At 47.4% G+C, this 26,686-nt stretch overlaps 1 protein-coding gene across 1 annotated transcript in view; it reads right to left on the bottom strand.

The window, feature by feature from the left end:
- Window positions 1-239: 239 nt before the first annotated feature.
- Window positions 240-26,686, bottom strand: part of spag9b (sperm associated antigen 9b) — a 68,609-nt gene continuing 42,162 nt past the window's right edge. Inside the window, exons 14-29 of the mRNA XM_072455650.1 lie at window positions 25,804-25,983; window positions 24,941-25,070; window positions 24,772-24,861; window positions 23,793-23,951; window positions 20,914-21,085; window positions 20,244-20,429; window positions 20,052-20,181; window positions 19,599-19,706; window positions 19,447-19,527; window positions 18,971-19,038; window positions 18,756-18,904; window positions 7,751-7,922; window positions 1,930-2,043; window positions 1,167-1,340; window positions 971-1,096; window positions 240-391 (exon numbers count right to left, since the gene is read on the bottom strand). Of these exons, the coding sequence (XP_072311751.1) occupies window positions 282-391; window positions 971-1,096; window positions 1,167-1,340; window positions 1,930-2,043; window positions 7,751-7,922; window positions 18,756-18,904; window positions 18,971-19,038; window positions 19,447-19,527; window positions 19,599-19,706; window positions 20,052-20,181; window positions 20,244-20,429; window positions 20,914-21,085; window positions 23,793-23,951; window positions 24,772-24,861; window positions 24,941-25,070; window positions 25,804-25,983 (2,149 nt within the window). The 3' untranslated portion in view covers window positions 240-281. The remainder of the gene's footprint in view (window positions 392-970; window positions 1,097-1,166; window positions 1,341-1,929; window positions 2,044-7,750; window positions 7,923-18,755; window positions 18,905-18,970; window positions 19,039-19,446; window positions 19,528-19,598; window positions 19,707-20,051; window positions 20,182-20,243; window positions 20,430-20,913; window positions 21,086-23,792; window positions 23,952-24,771; window positions 24,862-24,940; window positions 25,071-25,803; window positions 25,984-26,686) is intronic.

The raw sequence follows: 26,686 nt of genomic DNA, 5'->3' as shown, positions 1-26,686 counted from the left end.
AGTCTAAAGAGACATTTAAGAATCAGAGACATTGTAACGTTGAACAAAAGTGTCAATAAAGTGGTTCAAATGTGTCACTGCAAAAAAGGGAAATCTACTGCGATTCTCAAAATGTGTCTGGAGTTTATACAGAAGTATTCAGCCTCCAATACTTCAAAGCTCTAACTGTGTGTAGTACTGTAGTACTGTAGTACTGTAGTACTGTAGTACTGTAGTACTGTAGTACTGTAGTACTGTAGTACTGTAGTACTGTAGTAAAGGTGCTCCTCCTCGACAGGGAGTTACTCCGGGTGCTGCAGCACCTGCCACACGATCAGGTGACTGCGCTCGGCTTTGGGCTGCAGCTTCACCACAGGCTCCGCCCCCTCGCCTCCCTCGCCCTCCTCGTCACCTGGAGAGAGAGAGAGAGTCCACTCGGTCAGAAGCTGCAGACTGGACATCGTGTGGTCAGAGAGAAGATGAGCCTCTATTTGTCCACACAATGGGGACATTTCGATGTTGCAACACAAAGTAGGAACAGAAGAAAAGAACAGAGAACTTATAGAAAACTTTAAAAAACACTCTTAATAGACTTAATAGAAAAACTCTTATAAACAAAACTGTTATAGACTAAACCGCTCATATTCTTAATGGGGAAAAGAGACAAAAATAACATGAGACAAAAATAATAACTCTTATTTACAGCAGTTATATAAATATGACAGTATTGCACATGATTATGCAGCAGTAAAACAGAAGGAATGATGTTTTCTCTTGAAGCTAATGGGCACCGCGGGGCTCCACGGGGCTTTGGAGCCCTTTGGATGGCCCTGTCAAATAAACTAATAAATAGAACCATAAAGGCTCTAAAGCTTTGGGACGTCCCTCACCACTGGAGCATGTTCGGTCAGACTGCTGACCAAACATGCTCCAGTGTCAGGCGTCCAGGGCGTGATGACCACTCCACCAACACCACATGTCATGTACTGACCCATCCTGAAGTCGATGTAGCCCTCTCCTCCGCTCATCACCAGAGTGGAGCGGGCCCCCTCCTGAGCAGAGGGGTCCAGGGCCTTGTCTCCTGCCTCTGCGCTGCTGGACGATGGAGCGGCCTGACCTGGACACACATGAGCGGTCAACACAAAAGAGCAGCTCAGTGGCTCGTCCTCCAGCAGCAGCTGTACTACCTGGGACAGCAGTGAAGAACTTGACAGCGTCTCGGTGTCCATGGAAACAGAGCTGTGCGTGAGCCATGGAGCAGTAGGGCACAGATGTCCCAGCATGCACTGTGTCCCCGCTCTCGTCTCCGTACACCCGCACCACACTGCCGGGCCCCGAGCCTTTCCCCGCCTTGTTGGCCGCTGAGAAGACACAGTATATGAGTCAGAAGTGCTGCGGCTGCACAGGGCAGAATGAGACCGCAGTGTGCTGACCGCATCCAATTATTCTCCGCCAAGCAGGAAGTGCACTGTTAGCATGCTAGCTGAGGCAAAACGCTCTGGTCTATGAACGTTTTTATAAAAGGCGTGGCAGAATGCATAAGGAGAGGAATAAGTGCAAACTGTTTCCATGACAACAGCTTTAATAACAGATGCATCCGCTCACACTGGACCAGTGAAAACACAAAGAGGACAAAGAAGAAATGCAGTGTGACGGGTGCAGTGTGGCGGGTGCAGTGTGACGGGTGCAGTGTGGCGAGTGTGGCGGGTGCAGTGTGACGGGTGCAGTGTGGCGGGTGCAGTGTGGCGGGTGCAGTGTGGCGGGTGCAGTTTGGCGGGTGCAGTGTGGCGGGTGCAGTGTGGCGAGTGTGGCGGGTGCAGTGTGGCGAGTGTGGCGGGTGCAGTGTGACGGGTGCAGTGTGGCGGGTGCAGTGTGGCGGGTGCAGTGTGGCGAGTGTGGCGGGTGCAGTGTGGCGGGTGCAGTGTGGCGGGTGCAGTGTGGGGCTCTTACTGTCGCTGAGGGGGATGGAGATGATGACTCCATTGCCTGTGCCGATCCACAGGCGCTGACAGGAGATGGTGAGGGCTGTGATTCTGACGAAGGAGAAGCCCAACTTCCCTGTGCCTAAGCAAACACACACGTGTCATGAAGGTCACACACACGTGTCATGAAGGTCACACACACGTGTCATGAAGGTCACACACACGTGTCATGAAGGTCACACACACGTGTCATGAAGGTCACACACACGTGTCATGAAGGTCACACACACGTGTCATGAAGGTCACACACGTGTCATGAAGGTCACACACGTGTCATGAAGGTCACACACACGTGTCATGAAGGTCACACACACGTGTCATGAAGGTCACACACACGTGTCATGAAGGTCACACACACGTGTCATGAAGGTCACACACACGTGTCATGAAGGTCACACACACGTGTCATGAAGGTCACACACGTGTCATGAAGGTCACACACGTGTCATGAAGGTCACACACACGTGTCATGAAGGTCACACACACGTGTCATGAAGGTCACACACACGTGTCATGAAGGTCACACACGTGTCATGAATGTCACACACACGTGTCATGAAGGTCACACACACGTGTCATGAAGGTCACACACACGTGTCATGAAGGTCACACACACGTGTCATGAAGGTCACACACACGTGTCATGAAGGTCAAACACACGTGTCATGAAGGTCACACACACGTGTCATGAAGGTCACACACACGTGTCATGAAGGTCACACACGTGTCATGAAGGTCACACACACGTGTCATGAAGGTCACACACACGTGTCATGAAGGTCAAACACACGTGTCATGAAGGTCACACACACGTGTCATGAAGGTCACACACACGTGTCATGAAGGTCACACACACGTGTCATGAAGGTCACACACACACGTGTCATGAAGGTCACACACACACGTGTCATGAAGGTCACACACACACATGTCATGAAGGTCACACACACACGTGTCATGAAGGTCACACACACACGTGTCATGAAGGTCACACACACACGTGTCATGAAGGTCACACACACGTGTCATGAAGGTCACACACACGTGTCATGAAGGTCACACACGTGTCATGAAGGTCACACACACGTGTCATGAAGGTCACACACACGTGTCATGAAGGTCACACACACGTGTCATGAAGGTCACACACGTGTCATGAAGGTCACACACGTGTCATGAAGGTCACACGCACGTGTCATGAAGGTCACACGCACGTGTCATGAAGGTCACACGCACGTGTCATGAAGGTCACACACACGTGTCATGAAGGTCACACACACGTGTCATGAAGGTCACACACACGTGTCATGAAGGTCACACACACGTGTCATGAAGGTCACACACACGTGTCATGAAGGTCACACACACGTGTCATGAAGGTCACACACGTGTCATGAAGGTCACAGACGTGTCATGAAGGTCACACACGTGTCATGAAGGTCACACACACGTGTCATGAAGGTCACACACACGTGTCATGAAGGTCACACACACGTGTCATGAAGGTCACACACACGTGTCATGAAGGTCACACACACGTGTCATGAAGGTCACACACACGTGTCATGAAGGTCACACACACGTGTCATGAAGGTCACACACACGTGTCATGAAGGTCACACACACGTGTCATGAAGGTCACACACACGTGTCATGAAGGTCACACACACGTGTCATGAAGGTCACACACACGTGTCATGAAGGTCACACACACGTGTCATGAAGGTCACACACACGTGTCATGAAGGTCACACACACGTGTCATGAAGGTCACACACGTGTCATTAAGGTCACACACACGTGTCATGAAGGTCACACACGTGTCATGAAGGTCACACACACGTGTCATGAAGGTCACACACGTGTCATGAAGGTCACACACACGTGTCATGAAGGTCACACACACGTGTCATGAATGTCACACACGTGTCATGAAGGTCACACACGTGTCATGAATGTCACACACGTGTCATGAAGGTCACACACACGTGTCATGAAGGTCACACACACGTGTCATGAAGGTCACACACACGTGTCATGAAGGTCACACACGTGTCATGAAGGTCACACACACGTGTCATGAAGGTCACACACGTGTCATGAAGGTCACACACACGTGTCATGAAGGTCACACACACGTGTCATGAAGGTCACACACGTGTCATGAAGGTCACACACGTGTCATGAAGGTCACACACACGTGTCATGAAGGTCACACACACGTGTCATGAATGTCACACACGTGTCATGAAGGTCACACACACGTGTCATGAAGGTCACACACACGTGTCATGAAGGTCACACACGTGTCATGAAGGTCACACACACGTGTCATGAAGGTCACACACACGTGTCATGAAGGTCACACACACGTGTCATGAAGGTCACACACACGTGTCATGAAGGTCACACACACGTGTCATGAAGGTCACACACACGTGTCATGAAGGTCACACACACGTGTCATGAAGGTCACACACACGTGTCATGAAGGTCACACACGTGTCATGAAGGTCGGTCACAGGTGGAATTCACTGTTAAACATAGATTCTCCAACATTCTTCTAATCTCCTTTATCACTTCTATCTTTTTACCCCAACAATGTCTTCATTTCATTCAAATTTCAAGTTGTTATTTTGACAGTATTGATTAAATGATCACAGTTTGATTCCTAAATCAGACACACATCTTTGCCTAATATTAGGTCTTAACTTATCTACAGGCCCGTGATCGCCACCTACAGGCCCTTTATCGCCACCTACAGGCCCTTGAACGCCACCTACAGGCCCTCTACAGCCCCTTGATCGCCACCTACAGGCCCTTGAACGCCACCTACAGGCCCTTGATCACCACCTACAGGCCCTCTACAGCCCCTTGATCGCCACCTACAGGCCCTTGATCGCCACCTACAGGCCCTTGATCGCCACCTACAGGCCCTTGAACGTACCTACAGGCCCTTGATCGCCACCTACAGGCCCTTGAACGCCACCTACAGGCCCTTGATCGCCACCTACAGGCCCTTGATCGCCACCTACAGGCCCTCTACAGGCCCTTGATCGCCACCTACAGGCCCTTGATCGCCACCTACAGGCCCTTGATCGCCACCTACAGGCCCTCTACAGGCCCTTGATCGCCACCTACAGGCCCTTGATCGCCACCTACAGGCCATTGATCGCCACCTACAGGCCCTTGATCGCCACCTACAGGCCCTTGATCGCCACCTACAGGCCCTTGATCGCCACCTACAGGCCCTCTACAGGCCCTTGATCGCCACCTACAGGCCCTTGATCGCCACCTACAGGCCCTTGATCGCCACCTACAGGCCCTTGATCGCCACCTACAGGCCCTTGATCGCCACCTACAGGCCCTTGATCGCCACCTACAGGCCCTTGAACAAACCTACAGGCCCTTGAACGCCACCTACAGGCCCTTGATCGCCACCTACAGGCCCTTGATCGCCACCTACAGGCCCTCTACAGGCCCTTGATCGCCACCTACAGGCCCTTGATCGCCACCTACAGGCCCTTGAACGTACCTACAGGCCCTTGATCGCCACCTACAGGCCCTCTACAGGCCCTTGATCGCCACCTACAGGCCCTTGATCGCCACCTACAGGCCCTTGAACGCCACCTACAGGCCCTTGATCGCCACCTACAGGCCCTTGATCGCCACCTACAGGCCCTTGATCGCCACCTACAGGCCCTTGATCGCCACCTACAGGCCCTCTACAGGCCCTTGATCGCCACCTACAGGCCCTTGATCGCCACCTACAGGCCCTTGAACGTACCTACAGGCCCTTGATCGCCACCTACAGGCCCTCTACAGGCCCTTGATCGCCACCTACAGGCCCTTGATCGCCACCTACAGGCCCTTGAACGCCACCTACAGGCCCTTGATCGCCACCTACAGGCCCTTGATCGCCACCTAAAGGCCCTTGATCGCCACCTACAGGCCCTTGATCGCCACCTACAGGCCCTCTACAGGCCCTTGATCGCCACCTACAGGCCCTTGATCGCCACCTACAGGCCCTTGATCGCCACCTACAGGCCCTTGATCGCCACCTACAGGCCCTTGATCGCCACCTACAGGCCCTTGATCGCCACCTACAGGCCCTCTACAGGCCCTTGAACGCCACCTACAGGCCCTTGAACGCCACCTACAGGCCCTTGAACGCCACCTACAGGCCCTTGAACGCCACCTACAGGCCCTTGAACGCCACCTACAGGCCCTTGATCGCCACCTACAGGCCCTTGATCGCCACCTACAGGCCCTTGAACGTACCTACAGGCCCTTGAACGCCACCTACTGGCCCTTGAACGCCACCTACAGGCCCTTGAACGCCACCTACAGGCCCTTGAACGCCACCTACAGGCCCTTGATCGCCACCTACAGGCCCTTGATCGCCACCTACAGGCCCTTGAACGCCACCTACAGGCCCTTGATCGCCACCTACAGGCCCTCTACAGGCCCTTGATCGCCACCTACAGGCCCTTGAACGCCATCTACAGGCCCTTGAACGCCACCTACAGGCCCTCTACAGGCCCTCTACAGGCCCTTGATCGCCACCTACAGGCCCTTGATCGCCACCTACAGGCCCTTGAACGCCACCTACAGGCCCTTGATCGCCACCTACAGGCCCTTGAACGCCACCTACAGGCCCTTGATCGCCACCTACAGGCCCTTGAACGCCACCTACAGGCCCTTGATCGCCACCTACAGGCCCTTGAACGCCACCTACAGGCCCTTGAACGCCACCTACAGGCCCTTGAACGCCACCTACAGGCCCTTGAACGCCACCTACAGGCCCTTGATCGCCACCTACAGGCCCTTGATCGCCACCTACAGGCCCTTGATCGCCACCTACAGGCCCTTGATCGCCACCTACAGGCCCTTGAACGCCACCTACAGGCCCTTGATCGCCACCTACAGGCCCTTGAACGCCACCTACAGGCCCTTGAACGCCACCTACAGGCCCTTGAACGCCACCTACAGGCCCTTGATCGCCACCTACAGGCCCTTGATCGCCACCTACAGGCCCTTGATCGCCACCTACAGGCCCTTGATCGCCACCTACAGGCCCTTGATCGCCACCTACAGGCCCTCTACAGGCCCTCTACAGGCCCTTGATCGCCACCTACAGGCCCTTGATCGCCACCTACAGGCCGTTGAACGTACCTAAAGGCCCTTGAACGCCACCTACAGGCCCTTGATCGCCACCTACAGGCCCTTGAACGCCACCTACAGGCCCTTGATCGCCACCTACAGGCCCTTGAACGCCACCTACAGGCCCTTGAACGCCACCTACAGGCCCTTGATCGCCACCTACAGGCCCTTGAACGCCACCTACAGGCCCTTGATCGCCACCTACAGGCCCTTGAACGCCACCTACAGGCCCTTGAACGCCACCTACAGGCCCTTGATCGCCACCTACAGGGCCTTGATCGCCACCTACAGGCCCTTGATCGCCACCTACAGGCTGCTGCATGTTCTAGAATGTGATGATGTCATAACCTCAGATTGGAAGTTGCCACAGAACGTCTCAATGGAAAATTCACAAACGTTGAACCTGATGATTATGACTCGCCCAAAGAACTCACTGTATTATAAAGTCATCTGCATCAGAACAATATTCGTTTAGCTGCTCCATCTGTGTTAAATATTATTCCATAAACGACTCTAAAACACATATCTAGTGTCTTCAGTATCAGTTGAATGTATTTGATGGTCGTCCTTCATTGGTCCTTGTTCTGGGTCTTCTCGTGGACGTCTGTGGAGAGGGGGACACACACCTAACATCTTGCTGACGTAGGGCTCGATGTCCACGTCCTGCAGGTGCTGGTGTGTGTGAGCGTGGAACAGGCGCAGCGTGGAGTCCAGGCGAATGGACACCCAGATCCCATCGCCGTCCCAGGACATGAGACGCACCTGACTGTCCTTACGAGGGTGAGCGTCAAAGCACTTCTGTGGAGAGAGACACATCAGCGCCGGAAACAGGGTCTAAAGCAGAACTAAAACAGGTCTAAAGCAGGACTAAAGCAGAACTAAAACAGGTCTAAAGCAGGACTAAAGCAGAACTAAAACAGGTCTAAAGCAGGACTAAAGCAGAACTAAAACAGATCTAAAGCAGGACTAAAGCAGAACTAAAACAGGTCTAAAGCAGGACTAAAGCAGAACTAAAACAGGTCTAAAGCAGGACTAAAGCAGAACTAAAACAGGTCTAAAGCAGGACTAAAGCAGGACTAAATCAGAACTAAAGCAGGTCTAAAGCAGGACTAAAGCAGGACTAAAGCAGGACTAAAGCAGGACTAAAGCAGGACTAAAACAGGACTAAAACAGGACTAAAACAGGACTAAAGCAGGACTAAAGCAGGACTAAAACAGGACTAAAACAGGACTAAAACAGGTCTAAAGCAGGACTAAAACAGGACTAAAGCAGGACTAAAGCAGGACTAAAGCAGGTCTAAAGCAGGACTAAAACAGGTCTAAAGCAGGACTAAAGCTGGACTAAAACAGGTCTAAAGCAGGACTAAAACAGGACTAAAGCAGGACTAAAGCAGGTCTAAAGCAGGTCTAAAGCAGGTCTAAAGCAGGACTAAAGCAGGTCTAAAGCAAGTCTAAAGCTGGACTAAAGCAGGTCTAAACCAGGACTAAAGCAGGACTAAAGCTGGACTAAAGCAGGACTAAAGCAGGACTAAAGCAGGTCTAAAGCAGGTGTAAAGCAGGACTAAAGCAGGACTAAAGCTGGACTAAAGCAGGACTAAAGCAGGTCTAAAGCAGGTCTAAAGCAAGACTAAAGCAGGACTAAAGCAGGTCTAAAGCAGGTCTAAAGCTGGACTAAAGCAGGACTAAAGCAGGATTAAAGCAGGACTAAAGCAGGACTAAAGCAGGACTAAAGCAGGACTAAAGCAGGTCTAAAGCAGGTCTAAAGCAGGTCTAAAGCAGGACTAAAGCAGGACTAAAGCAGGACTAAAACAGGACTAAAGCAGGTCTAAAGCAGGACTAAAGCAGGACTAAAGCAGGTCTAAAGCAAGACTAAAGCAGGACTAAAGCAGGACTAAAGCAGGACTAAAGCAGGTCTAAAGCAGGTCTAAACAGGAATAAAGCAGGACTAAAGCAAGACTAAAGCAGGACTAAAGCAGGATTAAAGCAGGTCTAAAGCAGGACTAAAGCAGGTCTAAAGCAGGTCTAAACAGGACTAAAGCAGGACTAAAGCAAGACTAAAGCAGGACTAAAGCAGGACTAAAGCAGGACTAAAGCAGGACTAAAGCAGGATTAAAGCAGGTCTAAAGCAGGACTAAAGCAGGTCTAAAGCAGGTCTAAACAGGACTAAAGCAGGACTAAAGCAAGACTAAAGCTGGACTAAAGCAGGACTAAAGCAGGACTAAAGCAGGATTAAAGCAGGTCTAAACAGGACTAAAACAGGACTAAAGCAGGATTAAAGCAGGTCTAAAGCAAGACTAAAGCAGGTCTAAAGCTGGACTAAAGCAGGACTAAAACAGGACTAAAGCAGGACTAAAGCAGGTCTAAAGTAGGACTTAAGCAGGTCTAAAGCTGGACTAAAGCAGGACTAAAACAGGACTAAAGCAGGACTAAAGCAGGACTAAAGCAGGACTAAAGCAGGTCTAAAGCAAGACTAAAGCAGGACTAAAGCAGGTCTAAAGCAGGATTAAAGCAGGACTAAAGCAGGATTAAAGCAGGACTAAAGCAGGACTAAAGCAGGACTAAAGCAGGACTAAAGCTGGATTAAAGCAGGACTAAAGCAGGATTAAAGCAGGACTAAAGCAGGTCTAAAACAGGTCTAAAGCAGGTCTAAAGCAGGACTAAAGCAGGACTAAAGCAGGACTAAAGCAGGACTAAAGCAGGACTAAAGCAGAACTAAAACAGGACTAAAGCAGGACTAAAACAGGTCTAAAGCAGGTCTAAAGCAGGTCTTTAGACCTAAAGCAGGTCTAAAGCAAGACTAAAGCAGGACTAAAGCAGGTCTAAAGCAGGTCTAAAGCTGGACTAAAGCAGGACTAAAGCAGGACTAAAGCAGGACTAAAGCAGGACTAAAGCAGGACTAAAGCAGGACTAAAGCAGGTCTAAAGCAGGACTAAAGCAGGACTAAAGCAGGACTAAAGCAGGTCTAAAGCAAGACTAAAGCAGGACTAAAGCAGGACTAAAGCAGGACTAAAGCAGGACTAAAGCAGGACTAAAGCAGGTCTAAAGCAGGACTAAAGCAGGTCTAAAGCAGGTCTAAACAGGACTAAAACAGGACTAAAGCAGGACTAAAGCAAGACTAAAGCAGGTCTAAAGCTGGACTAAAGCAGGACTAAAGCAGGACTAAAGCAGGATTAAAGCAGGTCTAAACAGGACTAAAACAGGACTAAAGCAGGATTAAAGCAGGTCTAAAGCAAGACTAAAGCAAGACTAAAGCAGGTCTAAAGTAGGACTTAAGCAGGTCTAAAGCAGGTCTAAAGCAGGTCTAAAGCTGGACTAAAGCAGGACTAAAGCAGGTCTAAAGCAAGACTAAAGCAGGACTAAAGCAGGTCTAAAGCAGGATTAAAGCAGGACTAAAGCAGGATTAAAGCAGGACTAAAGCAGGACTAAAGCAGGACTAAAGCAGGTCTAAAGCAGGACTAAAGCAGGTCTAAAACAGGACTAAAGCAGGTCTAAAGCAGGACTAAAGCAGGTCTAAAACAGGACTAAAGCAGGACTAAAGCAGGTCTAAAACAGGACTAAAGCAGGACTAAAGCAGGTCTAAAGCAGGACTAAAGCAGGTCTAAAGCAAGACTAAAGCAGGATTAAAGCAGGACTAAAGCAAGACTAAAGCAAGACTAAAGCAGGTCTAAAGTAGGACTTAAGCAGGTCTAAAGCAGGTCTAAAGCAGGACTAAAACAGGACTAAAGCAGGTCTAAAGCAGGACTAAAGCAGGTCTAAAACAGGACTAAAGCAGGACTAAAGCAGGTCTAAAACAGGACTAAAGCAGGACTAAAGCAGGTCTAAAGCAGGACTAAAGCAGGACTAAAGCAGGTCTAAAGCAGGACTAAAGCAGGACTAAAGCAGGACTAAAGCAGGTCTAAAACAGGACTAAAGCAGGACTAAAGCAGGATTAAAGCAGGACTAAAGCAGGTCTAAAGCAGGACTAAAGCAGGTCTGAAGCAGGTATAAAGCTGGACTAAAGCAGGACTAAAGCAGGTCTAAAGCAGGACTAAAACAGGACTAAAGCAGGTCTAAAGCAGGTATAAAGCTGGACTAAAGCAGGACTAAAGCAGGACTAAAGCAGGATTAAAGCAGGACTAAAGCAGGATTAAAGCAGGACTAAAGCAGGTCTAAAGCAGGACTAAAGCAGGTCTAAAGCAGGTCTAAAGCAGGACTAAAGCAGGTCTAAAACAGGACTAAAGCAGGACTAAAGCAGGATTAAAGCAGGACTAAAGCAGGACTAAAGCAGGACTAAAGCAGGTCTAAAACAGGACTAAAGCAGGACTAAAGCAGGTCTAAAGCAGGACTAAAGCAGGTCTAAAGCAGGTCTAAAGCAGGTCTAAAGCAGGACTAAAACAGGACTAAAACGGGACTAAAGCGGGACTAAAGCAGGTCTAAAGCAGGACTAAAGCAGGACTAAAACAGGACTAAAGCAGGACTAAAACAGGACTAAAGCAGGATTAAAGCAGGACTAAAGCAGGACTAAAGCAGGACTAAAGCAGGACTAAAGCAGAACTAAAACAGGACTAAAGCAGGACTAAAGCAGGACTAAAACAGGACTAAAACAGGACTAAAACAGGACTAAACAGGACTAAAGCAGGACTAAAGCAGGACTAAAGCAGAACTAAAACAGGACTAAAGCAGGACTAAAACAGGACTAAAACAGGACTAAAGCAGGACTAAAACAGGACTAAAGCAGGACTAAAGCAGGACTAAAACAGGACTAAAGCAGGACTAAAGCAGGACTAAAGCAGGTCTAAAGCAGGACTAAAACAGGTCTAAAGCAGGACTAAAGCTGGACTAAAACAGGACTAAAGCAGGTCTAAAGCAGGTCTAAAGCAGGACTAAAGCAGGTCTAAAGCAAGTCTAAAGCTGGACTAAAGCAGGTCTAAACCAGGACTAAAGCAGGACTAAAGCAGGTCTAAAGCAGGTGTAAAGCAGGACTAAAGCAGGACTAAAGCAGGTCTTTAGACCTAAAGCAGGTCTAAAGCAAGACTAAAGCAGGACTAAAGCAGGTCTAAAGCAGGTCTAAAGCTGGACTAAAGCAGGACTAAAGCAGGACTAAAGCAGGACTAAAGCAGGACTAAAGCAGGACTAAAGCAGGTCTTTAGACCTAAAGCAGGTCTAAAGCAAGACTAAAGCAGGACTAAAGCAGGTCTAAAGCAGGTCTAAAGCTGGACTTAAGCAGGACTAAAGCAGGACTAAAGCAGGTCTAAAGCAGGACTAAAGCAGGACTAAAGCAGGACTAAAGCAGGACTAAAGCAGGACTAAAGCAGGACTAAAGCAGGACTAAAGCAGGTCTAAAGCAGGACTAAAGCAGGACTAAAGCAGGACTAAAGCAGGATTAAAGCAGGTCTAAAGCAGGACTAAAGCAGGTCTAAAGCAGGTCTAAACAGGACTAAAACAGGACTAAAGCAGGACTAAAGCAGGACTAAAGCAGGTCTAAAACAGGACTAAAGCAGGACTAAAGCAGGATTAAAGCAGGACTAAAGCAGGTCTAAAGCAGGACTAAAGCAGGTCTGAAGCAGGTATAAAGCTGGACTAAAGCAGGACTAAAGCAGGTCTAAAGCAGGACTAAAACAGGACTAAAGCAGGTCTAAAGCAGGTATAAAGCTGGACTAAAGCAGGACTAAAGCAGGACTAAAGCAGGATTAAAGCAGGACTAAAGCAGGATTAAAGCAGGACTAAAGCAGGTCTAAAGCAGGACTAAAGCAGGTCTAAAGCAGGTCTAAAGCAGGACTAAAGCAGGTCTAAAACAGGACTAAAGCAGGACTAAAGCAGGATTAAAGCAGGACTAAAGCAGGACTAAAGCAGGACTAAAGCAGGTCTAAAACAGGACTAAAGCAGGACTAAAGCAGGTCTAAAGCAGGACTAAAGCAGGTCTAAAGCAGGTCTAAAGCAGGTCTAAAGCAGGACTAAAACAGGACTAAAACGGGACTAAAGCGGGACTAAAGCAGGTCTAAAGCAGGACTAAAGCAGGACTAAAACAGGACTAAAGCAGGACTAAAACAGGACTAAAGCAGGATTAAAGCAGGACTAAAGCAGGACTAAAGCAGGACTAAAGCAGGACTAAAGCAGAACTAAAACAGGACTAAAGCAGGACTAAAGCAGGACTAAAACAGGACTAAAACAGGACTAAAACAGGACTAAACAGGACTAAAGCAGGACTAAAGCAGGACTAAAGCAGAACTAAAACAGGACTAAAGCAGGACTAAAACAGGACTAAAACAGGACTAAAGCAGGACTAAAACAGGACTAAAGCAGGACTAAAGCAGGACTAAAACAGGACTAAAGCAGGACTAAAGCAGGACTAAAGCAGGTCTAAAGCAGGACTAAAACAGGTCTAAAGCAGGACTAAAGCTGGACTAAAACAGGACTAAAGCAGGTCTAAAGCAGGTCTAAAGCAGGACTAAAGCAGGTCTAAAGCAAGTCTAAAGCTGGACTAAAGCAGGTCTAAACCAGGACTAAAGCAGGACTAAAGCAGGTCTAAAGCAGGTGTAAAGCAGGACTAAAGCAGGACTAAAGCAGGTCTTTAGACCTAAAGCAGGTCTAAAGCAAGACTAAAGCAGGACTAAAGCAGGTCTAAAGCAGGTCTAAAGCTGGACTAAAGCAGGACTAAAGCAGGACTAAAGCAGGACTAAAGCAGGACTAAAGCAGGACTAAAGCAGGTCTTTAGACCTAAAGCAGGTCTAAAGCAAGACTAAAGCAGGACTAAAGCAGGTCTAAAGCAGGTCTAAAGCTGGACTTAAGCAGGACTAAAGCAGGACTAAAGCAGGTCTAAAGCAGGACTAAAGCAGGACTAAAGCAGGACTAAAGCAGGACTAAAGCAGGACTAAAGCAGGACTAAAGCAGGACTAAAGCAGGTCTAAAGCAGGACTAAAGCAGGACTAAAGCAGGACTAAAGCAGGATTAAAGCAGGTCTAAAGCAGGACTAAAGCAGGTCTAAAGCAGGTCTAAACAGGACTAAAACAGGACTAAAGCAGGACTAAAGCAAGACTAAAGCAGGTCTAAAGCTGGACTAAAGCAGGACTAAAGCAGGACTAAAGCAGGATTAAAGCAGGTCTAAACAGGACTAAAACAGGACTAAAGCAGGATTAAAGCAGGTCTAAAGCAAGACTAAAGCAGGACTAAAGCAGGACTAAAACAGGACTAAAGCAGGACTAAAGCAGGTCTAAAGTAGGACTTAAGCAGGTCTAAAGCAGGTCTAAAGCAGGTCTAAAGCTGGACTAAAGCAGGACTAAAACAGGACTAAAGCAGGACTAAAGCAGGACTAAAGCAGGACTAAAGCAGGACTAAAGCAGGTCTAAAGCAGGATTAAAGCAGGACTAAAGCAGGATTAAAGCAGGACTAAAGCAGGACTAAAGCAGGACTAAAGCTGGATTAAAGCAGGACTAAAGCAGGATTAAAGCAGGACTAAAGCAGGACTAAAGCAGAACTAAAACAGGACTAAAGCAGGACTAAAACAGGTCTAAAGCAGGTCTAAAGCAGGACTAAAGCAGGACTAAAGCAGGACTAAAGCAGGACTAAAGCAGAACTAAAACAGGACTAAAGCAGGACTAAAACAGGACTAAAACAGGACTAAAGCAGGACTAAAGCAGGTCTAAAGCAGGTCTAAAGCAGGACTAAAGCAGGACTAAAGCAGGTCTTTAGACCTAAAGCAGGTCTAAAGCAAGACTAAAGCAGGACTAAAGCAGGTCTAAAGCAGGTCTAAAGCTGGACTAAAGCAGGACTAAAGCAGGACTAAAGCAGGATTAAAGCAGGACTAAAGCAGGACTAAAGCAGGACTAAAGCAGGACTAAAGCAGGTCTAAAGCAGGTCTAAAGCAAGACTAAAGCAGGACTAAAGCAGGACTAAAGCAGGACTAAAGCAGGACTAAAGCAGGACTAAAGCAGGTCTAAAGCAGGACTAAAGCAGGTCTAAAGCAGGTCTAAACAGGACTAAAACAGGACTAAAGCAGGACTAAAGCAAGACTAAAGCAGGTCTAAAGCTGGACTAAAGCAGGACTAAAGCAGGATTAAAGCAGGTCTAAAGCAGGACTAAAGCAGGATTAAAGCAGGTCTAAAGCAAGACTAAAGCAAGACTAAAGCAGGTCTAAAGTAGGACTTAAGCAGGTCTAAAGCAGGTCTAAAGCAGGTCTAAAGCTGGACTAAAGCAGGACTAAAGCAGGTCTAAAGCAAGACTAAAGCAGGACTAAAGCAGGACTAAAGCAGGACTAAAGCAGGACTAAAGCAGGTCTAAAGCAAGACTAAAGCAGGACTAAAGCAGGTCTAAAGCAGGTCTAAAGCAAGACTAAAGCAGGACTAAAGCAGGTCTAAAGCAGGATTAAAGCAGGACTAAAACAGGACTAAAACAGGACTAAAGCAGGACTAAAACAGGACTAAAGCAGGACTAAAGCAGGACTAAAACAGGACTAAAGCAGGACTAAAGCAGGTCTAAAGCAGGACTAAAGCAGGACTAAAACAGGTCTAAAGCAGGACTAAAGCTGGACTAAAACAGGACTAAAGCAGGTCTAAAGCAGGTCTAAAGCAGGACTAAAGCAGGTCTAAAGCAAGTCTAAAGCTGGACTAAAGCAGGTCTAAACCAGGACTAAAGCAGGACTAAAGCAGGTCTAAAGCAGGTGTAAAGCAGGACTAAAGCAGGACTAAAGCAGGTCTTTAGACCTAAAGCAGGTCTAAAGCAAGACTAAAGCAGGACTAAAGCAGGTCTAAAGCAGGTCTAAAGCTGGACTAAAGCAGGACTAAAGCAGGACTAAAGCAGGACTAAAGCAGGACTAAAGCAGGACTAAAGCAGGTCTTTAGACCTAAAGCAGGTCTAAAGCAAGACTAAAGCAGGACTAAAGCAGGTCTAAAGCAGGTCTAAAGCTGGACTAAAGCAGGACTAAAGCAGGACTAAAGCAGGACTAAAGCAGGTCTAAAGCAGGACTAAAGCAGGACTAAAGCAGGACTAAAGCAGGACTAAAGCAGGTCTAAAGCAGGACTAAAGCAGGACTAAAGCAGGACTAAAGCAGGATTAAAGCAGGTCTAAAGCAGGACTAAAGCAGGTCTAAAGCAGGTCTAAACAGGACTAAAACAGGACTAAAGCAGGACTAAAGCAAGACTAAAGCAGGTCTAAAGCTGGACTAAAGCAGGACTAAAGCAGGACTAAAGCAGGATTAAAGCAGGTCTAAACAGGACTAAAGCAGGATTAAAGCAGGTCTAAAGCAAGACTAAAGCAGGACTAAAGCAGGACTAAAGCAGGACTAAAACAGGACTAAAGCAGGACTAAAGCAGGTCTAAAGTAGGACTTAAGCAGGTCTAAAGCAGGTCTAAAGCAGGTCTAAAGCTGGACTAAAGCAGGACTAAAACAGGACTAAAGCAGGACTAAAGCAGGACTAAAGCAGGACTAAAGCAGGTCTAAAGCAAGACTAAAGCAGGACTAAAGCAGGTCTAAAGCAGGATTAAAGCAGGACTAAAGCAGGATTAAAGCAGGACTAAAGCAGGACTAAAGCAGGACTAAAGCTGGATTAAAGCAGGACTAAAGCAGGATTAAAGCAGGACTAAAGCAGGACTAAAGCAGAACTAAAACAGGACTAAAGCAGGACTAAAAAAGGTCTAAAGCAGGTCTAAAGCAGGACTAAAGCAGGACTAAAGCAGGACTAAAGCAGGACTAAAGCAGAACTAAAACAGGACTAAAGCAGGACTAAAGCAGGACTAAAGCAGGTCTTTAGACCTAAAGCAGGTCTAAAGCAAGACTAAAGCAGGACTAAAGCAGGTCTAAAGCAGGTCTAAAGCTGGACTAAAGCAGGACTAAAGCAGGACTAAAGCAGGATTAAAGCAGGACTAAAGCAGGACTAAAGCAGGACTAAAGCAGGACTAAAGCAGGACTAAAGCAGGTCTAAAGCAGGACTAAAGCAGGTCTAAAGCAGGTCTAAACAGGACTAAAACAGGACTAAAGCAGGACTAAAGCAAGACTAAAGCAGGTCTAAAGCTGGACTAAAGCAGGACTAAAGCAGGATTAAAGCAGGTCTAAACAGGACTAAAGCAGGACTAAAGCAGGTCTAAAGCAGGACTAAAGCAGGATTAAAGCAGGTCTAAAGCAAGACTAAAGCAAGACTAAAGCAGGTCTAAAGTAGGACTTAAGCAGGTCTAAAGCAGGTCTAAAGCAGGTCTAAAGCTGGACTAAAGCAGGACTAAAGCAGGTCTAAAGCAAGACTAAAGCAGGACTAAAGCAGGACTAAAGCAGGACTAAAGCAGGACTAAAGCAGGTCTAAAGCAAGACTAAAGCAGGACTAAAGCAGGTCTAAAGCAGGTCTAAAGCAAGACTAAAGCAGGACTAAAGCAGGTCTAAAGCAGGATTAAAGCAGGACTAAAGCAGGATTAAAGCAGGACTAAAGCAGGACTAAAGCAGGACTAAAGCAGGTCTAAAGCAGGTCTAAAACAGGACTAAAGCAGGTCTAAAGCAGGACTAAAGCAGGTCTAAAACAGGACTAAAGCAGGACTAAAGCAGGTCTAAAGCAAGACTAAAGCAGGACTAAAGCAGGTCTAAAGCAGGTCTAAAGCAGGACTAAAGCAGGACTAAAGCAGGTCTAAAGTAGGACTAAAGCAGGGCTAAAGCAGGTCTAAAGCAAGGCTAAAGCAGGATTAAAGCAGGACTAAAGCAAGACTAAAGCAGGACTAAAGCAGGACTAAAGCAGGTCTAAAACAGGACTAAAGCAGGACTAAAGCAGGATTAAAGCAGGTCTGAAGCAGGTATAAAGCTGGACTAAAGCAGGACTAAAGCAGGTCTAAAGCAGGATTAAAGCAGGACTAAAGCAGGATTAAAGCAGGACTAAAGCAGGATTAAAGCAGGACTAAAGCAGGACTAAAGCAGGTCTAAAGCAGGACTAAAGCAGGACTAAAGCAGGACTAAAGCAGGTCTAAAGCAGGACTAAAGCAGGTCTAAAACAGGACTAAAGCAGGACTAAAGCAGGATTAAAGCAGGACTAAAGCAGGACTAAAGCAGGACTAAAGCAGGTCTAAAACAGGACTAAAGCAGGACTAAAGCAGGTCTAAAGCAGGACTAAAGCAGGTCTAAAGCAGGTCTAAAGCAGGTCTAAAGCAGGACTAAAGCGGGACTAAAGCGGGACTAAAGCGGGACTAAAGCGGGTCTAAAGCAGGACTAAAGCAGGACTAAAACAGGACTAAAGCAGGACTAAAGCAGGACTAAAGCAGGATTAAAGCAGGACTAAAGCAGGACTAAAGCAGGACTAAAGCAGGACTAAAGCAGGACTAAAGCAGGACTAAAGCAGGACTAAAGCAGGACTAAAGCAGGACTAAAGCAGGTCTAAAGCAGGATTAAAGCAGGACTAAAGCAGGTCTAAAGCTGGACTAAAGCAGGTCTAAAGCAGGTCTAAAGCAGGACTAAAGCAGGACTAAAGCAGGACTAAAACAGGTCTAAAGCTGGACTAAAGCAGGTCTAAAGCAGGACTAAAGCAGGACTAAAGCAGGACTAAAACAGGACTAAAGCAGGACTAAAGCAGGTCTAAAGCAGGACTAAAGCAGGTCTAGAGTTATACACACTACACTGTATAACTGCAGTTCTTTACACTCTCCTCTCTTTAATAAAGCCAGTCTGAGTACGAGAGCAGCGTGAGCACCTCGATCTTCATGGCTTTGGGCTGCACCACGTAGATCTTGTTCTTGGAGCCGCACCACACGCGGTCGTGGACCACGCTCATGCAGCGGATGGAGTGCTGAGGGCGGCCCAGGTTTATCAGGTGGTAGTTGGTCAGGTCCCACTGTCCGTCTGACGTCACCAAGAAACAGCTTTAGAGTGTTTTCAGATGAAACCGTGTGATCTGCTCTTACTCACCAGAGCCTCGGTGGAAGATGGCTATAGTTCCATCTGACAGTCCCACCAGCACTCGGCCCTTCACGTGACTGAGACACAGAAGAACCATCAGGAGACGTGACACATTCAACCAGGAGTGATCACAGGAACCACCAGCAGAAAGAAGTCAGACGCTTTTGCTGTTTACGTGGAATTAACTTTTGACTGAAGGAAAAACAGCGACATCATTGTATTTATTTCTGATCACGTTCCATGTTTGTTTTTGGTTTGTATGTCAATCAAATCATTTTAAACGTCCAGAAACAAGAAAATAATCAGATTTGGATGTGCATGTAATCTGATTCCTTTCTGATTGTTTCAAGTGTAGGAGGTTAAGGTTTTCATTGCACTCTGTCTTCTAAATACACTCTTAAGTCTATTCATTAGGTGACATGTGTCACCAGGAGGTTAGTTCGAGTTGGATCTGACTCTTTTGTGCCTTGTGTGTTTGGACTCACACTATGCCCAACACCGAGTCCTTGAGCTTCACAGAATGGATACATCGTTTCCACTGAGCCACTGAAGAATGCACATACACACTGGAACAAAAGCAAACAATAAAGAATGAACGTTTGAAAAAAGAGAGCTGTGTGGAGTGAGAAGTAGTCACCATCCGTTCTGTGCGCCGAGCCACATAGTGGGCTGCACACTGCTCATCCTCTGGGCCTCCTCGCGGCTCAGGTCCTGCTCCTCCTCTGCGTCCTGCACAGCACTGTCCCTGTCACAATGGAAAGTGGGTCTCCATCAGAGCAGAGCTTCTGGGTTTTTATGTCAACTGAATCTATGACTTGAAGAACGTCTGGATTTAGTCCACTCAATATTCAAAATGGACCAAAACTAGAATTCTTTGCGTGACTTACATCGTTTCCTTTCTCTGTTGTCTGAACTCTCTTGTTGATACATTTTACTTATGATTATTGCGAGGGAAATACTGTCATTGTACAAACAATTTACTGAAAATTACTTGCAAACAGAAAGGAAAGTTTGACATCTACAGACAACATGGATTCAGAGACATTTCATGAAATGGTTGTATGTATTCTGTATTTGAAGAAGGGGTTACCCGAGCGTGGCGTCTGTGCCCAGGGGGTGGGTGAAGATGTGCTCCGTGTACACGCCCCTCAGGCTGCCTCTCCTGTCTGAAGCTGAGGGGCTGCCCTGGGTGGCCTCCGTCGCCTCCTCAGGCCTAGAGTCTGAACAGTGACACCTGGTTAGCTCCTGCATGAGCACCAGGGCGTGTCGGAGCGGACCTCACCTCCGTTAGCCTTCACTGGACTCTGAGGCGCAGCGGTGGAGCCCTCGGCCGTACAGCCCAGCACTGTGATGCCCTCCAGCTGACCCTCTTCTGCTGGAGTGGGACTGGTGCAGGAGGACGGGTCCCTGGGGGGTCCTGAGTTCACACACACCTCCTCTCCTGCGGGATAGTCGGTCTCTCGTGCTCCTGCAGAGTGAGAGCAGAGAGTTCAGAGAGACTCTCAAACACAGCAGTCTAAAGTCAGAACACACGACAGGATTTGATTCATGAGCAGATATGATTCCAGACCAAAACGTCTTTGTAAAATATTTTCCAAGTGTGTGGTCTTGGCTGTTCGAAGAGCTTTGAGTGCAGTGGAAAAGTATATGCAGCAGCTTCAGCGTCATCAAGGAGGATACTCAAACATCTAATCTCACATTTTCTCACATTTTCACTTTTAAATGACGCTTCAAACAGAATAATAATGATGTATTTCAATTGCAAAGTAAAATACGATCATATAAAAAGGAGATGGGTGATCTCCTGTGTGTGTGTTCCTGACGCTCGACTCGTCGTGTTGAGGCTGTGTGCTCATGACAGCTCAGAGTGGCCCAGACACATGAGGAGAGCCTCCCTGGAGTCATGAGAAGGTTCCTGTGCTGTGGTCCAGGCTTCATGTTGAGGGACAGACCTGGCACACTGGAGATGCAGAGCACGTGGGAGCTGCAGACTAAAAAGCTCTCCAGGATGTTGCCGGGCTGGCTGGCGTCGATGACCACAGCTTTGGTGGTGGACTGTGTGCTGGTGCAGATCCACACCAGAGAGGACAGCTCCTCCTGCTGCCTCAGCTCCTTCTGCTGCTCCTGCACAGACACAAGGACGTGAGGAGCTGTGAACCACAGTCTCCAGCAGGGAAGGCAAGCCTTGAAACAATTATTTTCACGTCCCTGTCAACATGACAGGTACCGATCATTTGGTACCTGTCATGGCTAATTCTGAATCGGTCACAAGGAAAGGAAAACAGAATAACATCATTAATGAAAAATGAACTTTGAATAATGTCTCGTTATCATTTAACATAATTTTAACATCAAAACTGGTCACTCAACAATATATATTACTCCCTTGCACTGTTATAACTTTTTAAAAAACGGAGGGATTCTATCTCTACAGAACTCATGGCAGACTTTGCACTTTAGAGCGATGACAACACCTCTTGTTCAACACCTGTTCTCATCAGACTGTCGCCAGTCACGGGCACAAAACTTAGCAAGATCATCATGAATCCATTTATTGACAGTGACACAGTCTTTAGTGTCCTGCAGCCGCAGTTTTTTGTTTATGTCTGAAAGCGGCAGCGTGCTGTTTATCTGCCATGATTTGCGCTCCGCACATGCGCTGCGCGCAGACACATGCGCTCTGCTGCCTTCCACCGCTGTATAACTACAGCAATAATCGTGGAGTGTAGTAGCGCGTCTGAGTTTGTGCATAGGAATCGCTTTGGGCATGTTCACCGCGCTGTTTTTGCCTATTAATAATATATATAACGGCGAAAAATTTGCGTCGGTCATTATGTCCGGAACCTTGATTTTGGAGTCGGTCAAAACTGATTTTTGCGCCGGTCATTGACCGTGTCCGGCCCGTTATTTCGAGGCTTGGGAAGGGCCCATTTGGATGTTTAGAGCCCATAACGAGATTCCATAAGGAAATCTATTTAATGGTTTAGGAAATTTCAGATTAATTTTCACTTAGAACTAAACAATAATAACAACAATAATAACAATGTTTTTATTCGGGATAAAAAATCATTGTTCCATGATTGGGTTAGCCACATACGCCCATAATCGGCTGTTTTTTCTTCTTTAAACATCGATACTGATATCAATACTGGAACATCCACTTTGGGACTGTACCGTATTTTCCGCACTATAAGGCGCACGTAAAAGCCTTTAACGTCCTCAAAAGCCGTCCGTGCGCTTAATATATGGTTTATTTCTGGTTGTGCTTACTGACCGCGAAGATATTTTGTGTGGTACACGGTGCATAAAGAAGATTTGGGACACGAGACGCCGATGCATGTCTAGCTTTACAGTACTCCGAAACCGGAAGTCCCAACAACATGTGTGCAAAGCATTCTGGGAACAGCAGTCTACCTGCACGCGGCACACTGTCAAAATTTAAATAACATTTTCAGTCAGGCACAACGCAGACACAAACCGGTAAATAAAGGACCCCAAGAATCTTGGCCCAAGATGGCTCCAAGAGACCATTGGAACTCTTATATTATGCTCTTACAGGCTAAATTATCAGTCAACTGTGGTCAGAGGCCGGAATCATCACTGAACTGCCGCGTGGGTCCGAGATGCGGCATCACATGACCAAAGAGATTTTAGCACGGAGCACTATCGGCGCTTTGGCTGCTTTTACCATTATGCGCCCCAGCAGACATTAAACCAGGACACGGGACGTAAACAATCGGGGCTGTCCCAGGTAAATCGGGACGTCTGGTCATAGCTATGCGGGATGTACTTCAGCTGCATTTGAAGGATTTGATGACAAGGAATGAACTGAAAAAGTGAGTGTATTGTGATGTATTTTACGTGTTGCAACTGAACGAGGCTGGGAGTTGTTGTGAATACGCTAACTGTCTTTTAGCAGTAGCAGAGTGTGTTCTGTGTTTGTATTTTACGTGTTTACAAGTGATCTTGACTGAGAATTGATTTGGATATGCTAACGTGTGTTAGCGATAGCAGAGTGTGTTGTGGATATGCTAACGTGTGTTAGCGATAGCAGAGTGTGTTGTGGATATGCTAACGTGTCTGTTAGCGATAGCAGAGTGTGTTGTGGATATGCTAACGTGTCTGTTAGCGGTAGCAGAGTGTGTTGTGGATATGCTAACGTGTCTGTTAGCGGTAGCAGAGTGTGTTTTGGATATGCTAACGTGTCTGTTAGCGATAGCAGAGTGTGTTGTGGATATGCTAACGTGTCTGTTAGCGATAGCAGAGTGTGTTGTGGATATGCTAACGTGTCTGTTAGCGGTAGCAGAGTGTGTTGTGGATATGCTAACGTGTCTGTTAGCGATAGCAGAGTGTGTTGTGGATATGCTAACGTGTCTGTTAGCGATAGCAGAGTGTGTTGTGGATATGCTAACGTGTCTGTTAGCGATAGCAGAGTGTGTTGTGGATATGCTAACGTGTCTGTTAGCGATAGCAGAGTGTGTTGTGGATATGCTAACGTGTCTGTTAGCGATAGCAGAGTGTGTTGTGGATATGCTAACGTGTCTGTTAGCGATAGCAGAGTGTGTTGTGGATATGCTAACGTGTCTGTTAGCGATAGCAGAGTGTGTTGTGGATATGCTAACGTGTCTGTTAGCGATAGCAGAGTGTGTTTTGATGTTGAACAATGATCTGAATGAGTTGAACGCGTTTCATAAAGCTCAACTGACTCTGACTTATCCGTCTGTTTTGTTTATCTTATGTGCTTTATGTATGGACCAGTACACATGCTACACAGATAGCTGATGGTGCACTTAATAATCCGGTGCGCCTTTTCGTGCGCAAAATACTGTACCTTGAGCTCCTGGTCCAGCCGGTCCAGATGGTCCAGGCTGCTGTGCTCCTTGTGCCTGGGGCTCTCAGGAGCGTCGCTGTAGAACACACTGGCTCCAACGATGGAGCCTCCATCTCTGGTCCTCCCTCCAGACAGGTTGACTCCAGCAGCACACCAGAGCTACACACAGCACCACAGAGGGATAAGCATGCACGTATCCATCTATCGCTTCCATTGTAAGAGCTTTACACCCTAGAGACATGGTTTTAAAGACAAATGGAATGTCAGTGTTTCTGGAAAAGGCTTTTTCTTTTTTCCCCGTCAGCCGCACAAAGCAATGTTTAAAGACCACAGCATGTATTTCCTGGTTTTATTTGATAAAGGAATAATAGAGGATTTTTCGCCGATTTGAGATCTCAAGCGACTGTTAGTCCCTTTTTATAAAATGCCCATGCGCACACTCACCCCCCCTCCTGTTGTTTTCGAGAGGCCGCCTCCCATCAAACCTCATGTGTGAGCACACTACAGCCTCGCTGCTGCACGTGTGTTTGTTTATTAGCTCGATCGCATCATCTCTCCTCTCCACAGATTTCCGTCTCTTCTGAGCTTGAACTCAGTCTTTCTCTGTGTCATGTTTGTAACTGAAGGAACTCACTAAACACACACTGACATATCAACCACACATGTGCAGCCAGGGAAACATGCTGCTATGGGAACCAGGCTGCAGGTGTGCAGCAGCACGCAGGGAATGATTGACATGTGGGAGAACTGCTGTCCACGCCACCAGGAAATGAGACTCAGATTGAGCGCCAAAAATCCTCTATTATTCCATTAATTAGACTTTTCTTCTCAAATCCTGTCCCAGAGCGTCCTCTGTCTGCAGGGCCGTCTTCTGGCAGGACAGACTACAAACACACACTAAACTCACCTCAACAGGCTTTACTCAGATCTACTTTGTCTACAGCTAGAAAAAAGAGAACGTAAACAGGAAGAGTGAGACCTTCATAGAAGCATCCTTCTCGTCCAGAGGGCGGAGGAACACGGGCACAGGCAGGTTCTTCATCTTCCCCTCAGCCTGTCCTCCATTGGCCTGCAGACGCACACACGCTCACAGCGTTAGAGCAGCTGACATGTTTGACTCGACAGCACAGACAGAAGGAGCAGGAGACCTTGTACTTCTTGGGCAGACTCCAGCCGTACGCCTGCACCCGGCTGTCTTCTTTTTGTACGTGAGCTTTGACCTGCTGGTACTGCGCCCTCTTCTGTTCACGCCGGGACACTACGCCCTCGGCAGGAGCTCTGTGGGACAAACAAAACCTGGTGAAGACCGATATATTTTGTTGAAAGTTTAACAAGAATAAATACACAGGGAATTTAGGATATCTTATGCAGAATTTGAGTAAACTGTGTGGTTTTGGAGTTAAAACCTGAATAAATCAGGCTCAGAATTCAATCTGTCAACATCTGAAGTACAAGACTGTGAAGTTTGGTGTGTGTAGGTGCTACTTTAAAGGCGGTATGGACGATTTTTCGGCGATTTGAGAACGCAGGCGGAAGTGCTCATGCGCACTCCCCCGTGTGGACTGATACAACACACGTGTGTTTGTTTATTAGCGCAACGGAGCGCATCACATCTCTCGTCTCCTGTAGATTTCTGTCCACTTCTGCGTCAGCTCGAACTGTCTTTCTCCGTCTTCATTTTGCCCCGTACACTGAGGGAACTATATTATGATAGATCCATGCGCTTAGGCACGCGGAAACGTGAGGACGAGCCTGACGCGGCTGCAGGTGAGCGGTAGGTGCGTTTTATGATTGACACGTGGCAGGACTAATGATTTATCCATAAACCAGAAATATGATAAAACAATTGCTGAAAAAAAAACGTCCATACCACCTTTAAGAGCTGATCGATGGCTTTTGACGGAACCCATTTAAATGTATGAATGCATGTGGATTAAATGAAATAAGAAAACATCTTTAGGCACAAGGGAAAGCTTTATGTTGAGAGTCCGTTTGAAAAGGAGCCACTTACTCTTCATCGAGGAAGTCGAAGGCCTTGCTCTTGTCGCTGGGCAGCTGCTGCAGGGCGCTGCTCTTCTTCTTCACTGAAGGCTGGACCTGAGAGGTGGGCGCGTTGTACTTGACATTGACCGGCGCCTCCAAAGCCGGCTTCTTGGCTGCTCCTCCGGATGAGCTGAACAGACGGCTGAAACTGCAGGAGTAAGGGGCGGGGCAGGGGGAGACGGAGCAGACACACGAGTAGAGGGGTGACACACGCAGAGCTAAAGCAGAGGCGGGAGTGAAGCCCCACACAAGCCTATGTACAGCCAAACAGCCTCCACTAATACTGACTGTGTTTCCACTTTGTTTTGTCAAATTAAACCTAAATTGTACCTGAATTATACTTTTTAATCATGTAACCAACCTGAGCGATTGACAAAAATACATTTAGTAATTCCAGTGTGTGTGTGAGGGCCGTGGCTACAGCTAGCGTGCACAGGCACAGTTTTGCCTCATTTCTTTGACTTCTCTGCATATGAGGGGCGTGGCCTTTGAACCTCTCTTTATGTCGTGCTTTGGCTTTGGATCATGCCAGACGCTTTGTGACCTGGAAATATCAGATGTGTTGCTAAGGCTCCACATAGTCGTTAGCATCAGTGGAAACACGGCGCTTTAGCACGAGATCAAGTCAGAATTTGGAGACAAATGATGACTTTGTCCATATCTGCTTTTGGTCGTCTTGTTTTCAGCTCTGCGTTCTCTCTGGGCCAATCAGGAGATGACGTGAGCCAGACACTTTAGAAGCTTCGGATCACTTACGGTGGAAACACTTTGAGACCGTCTATTCGCCTGATTCTAACTCCACACAGTGCACAGTGCATTGCCCTGATGGAAAAGCCACACATACATTTAAA

This window comes from Eucyclogobius newberryi, unplaced genomic scaffold, assembly GCF_026437365.1.
Source record: "Eucyclogobius newberryi isolate DKJ021-1_F unplaced genomic scaffold, fEucNew1.0.hap1 SCAF_20, whole genome shotgun sequence".
Classification (NCBI taxonomy): domain Eukaryota; kingdom Metazoa; phylum Chordata; class Actinopteri; order Gobiiformes; family Gobiidae; genus Eucyclogobius; species Eucyclogobius newberryi.
Note: the sequence above shows the minus strand (reverse complement) of the source record. Positions and strands in the feature narration are given on the sequence as shown.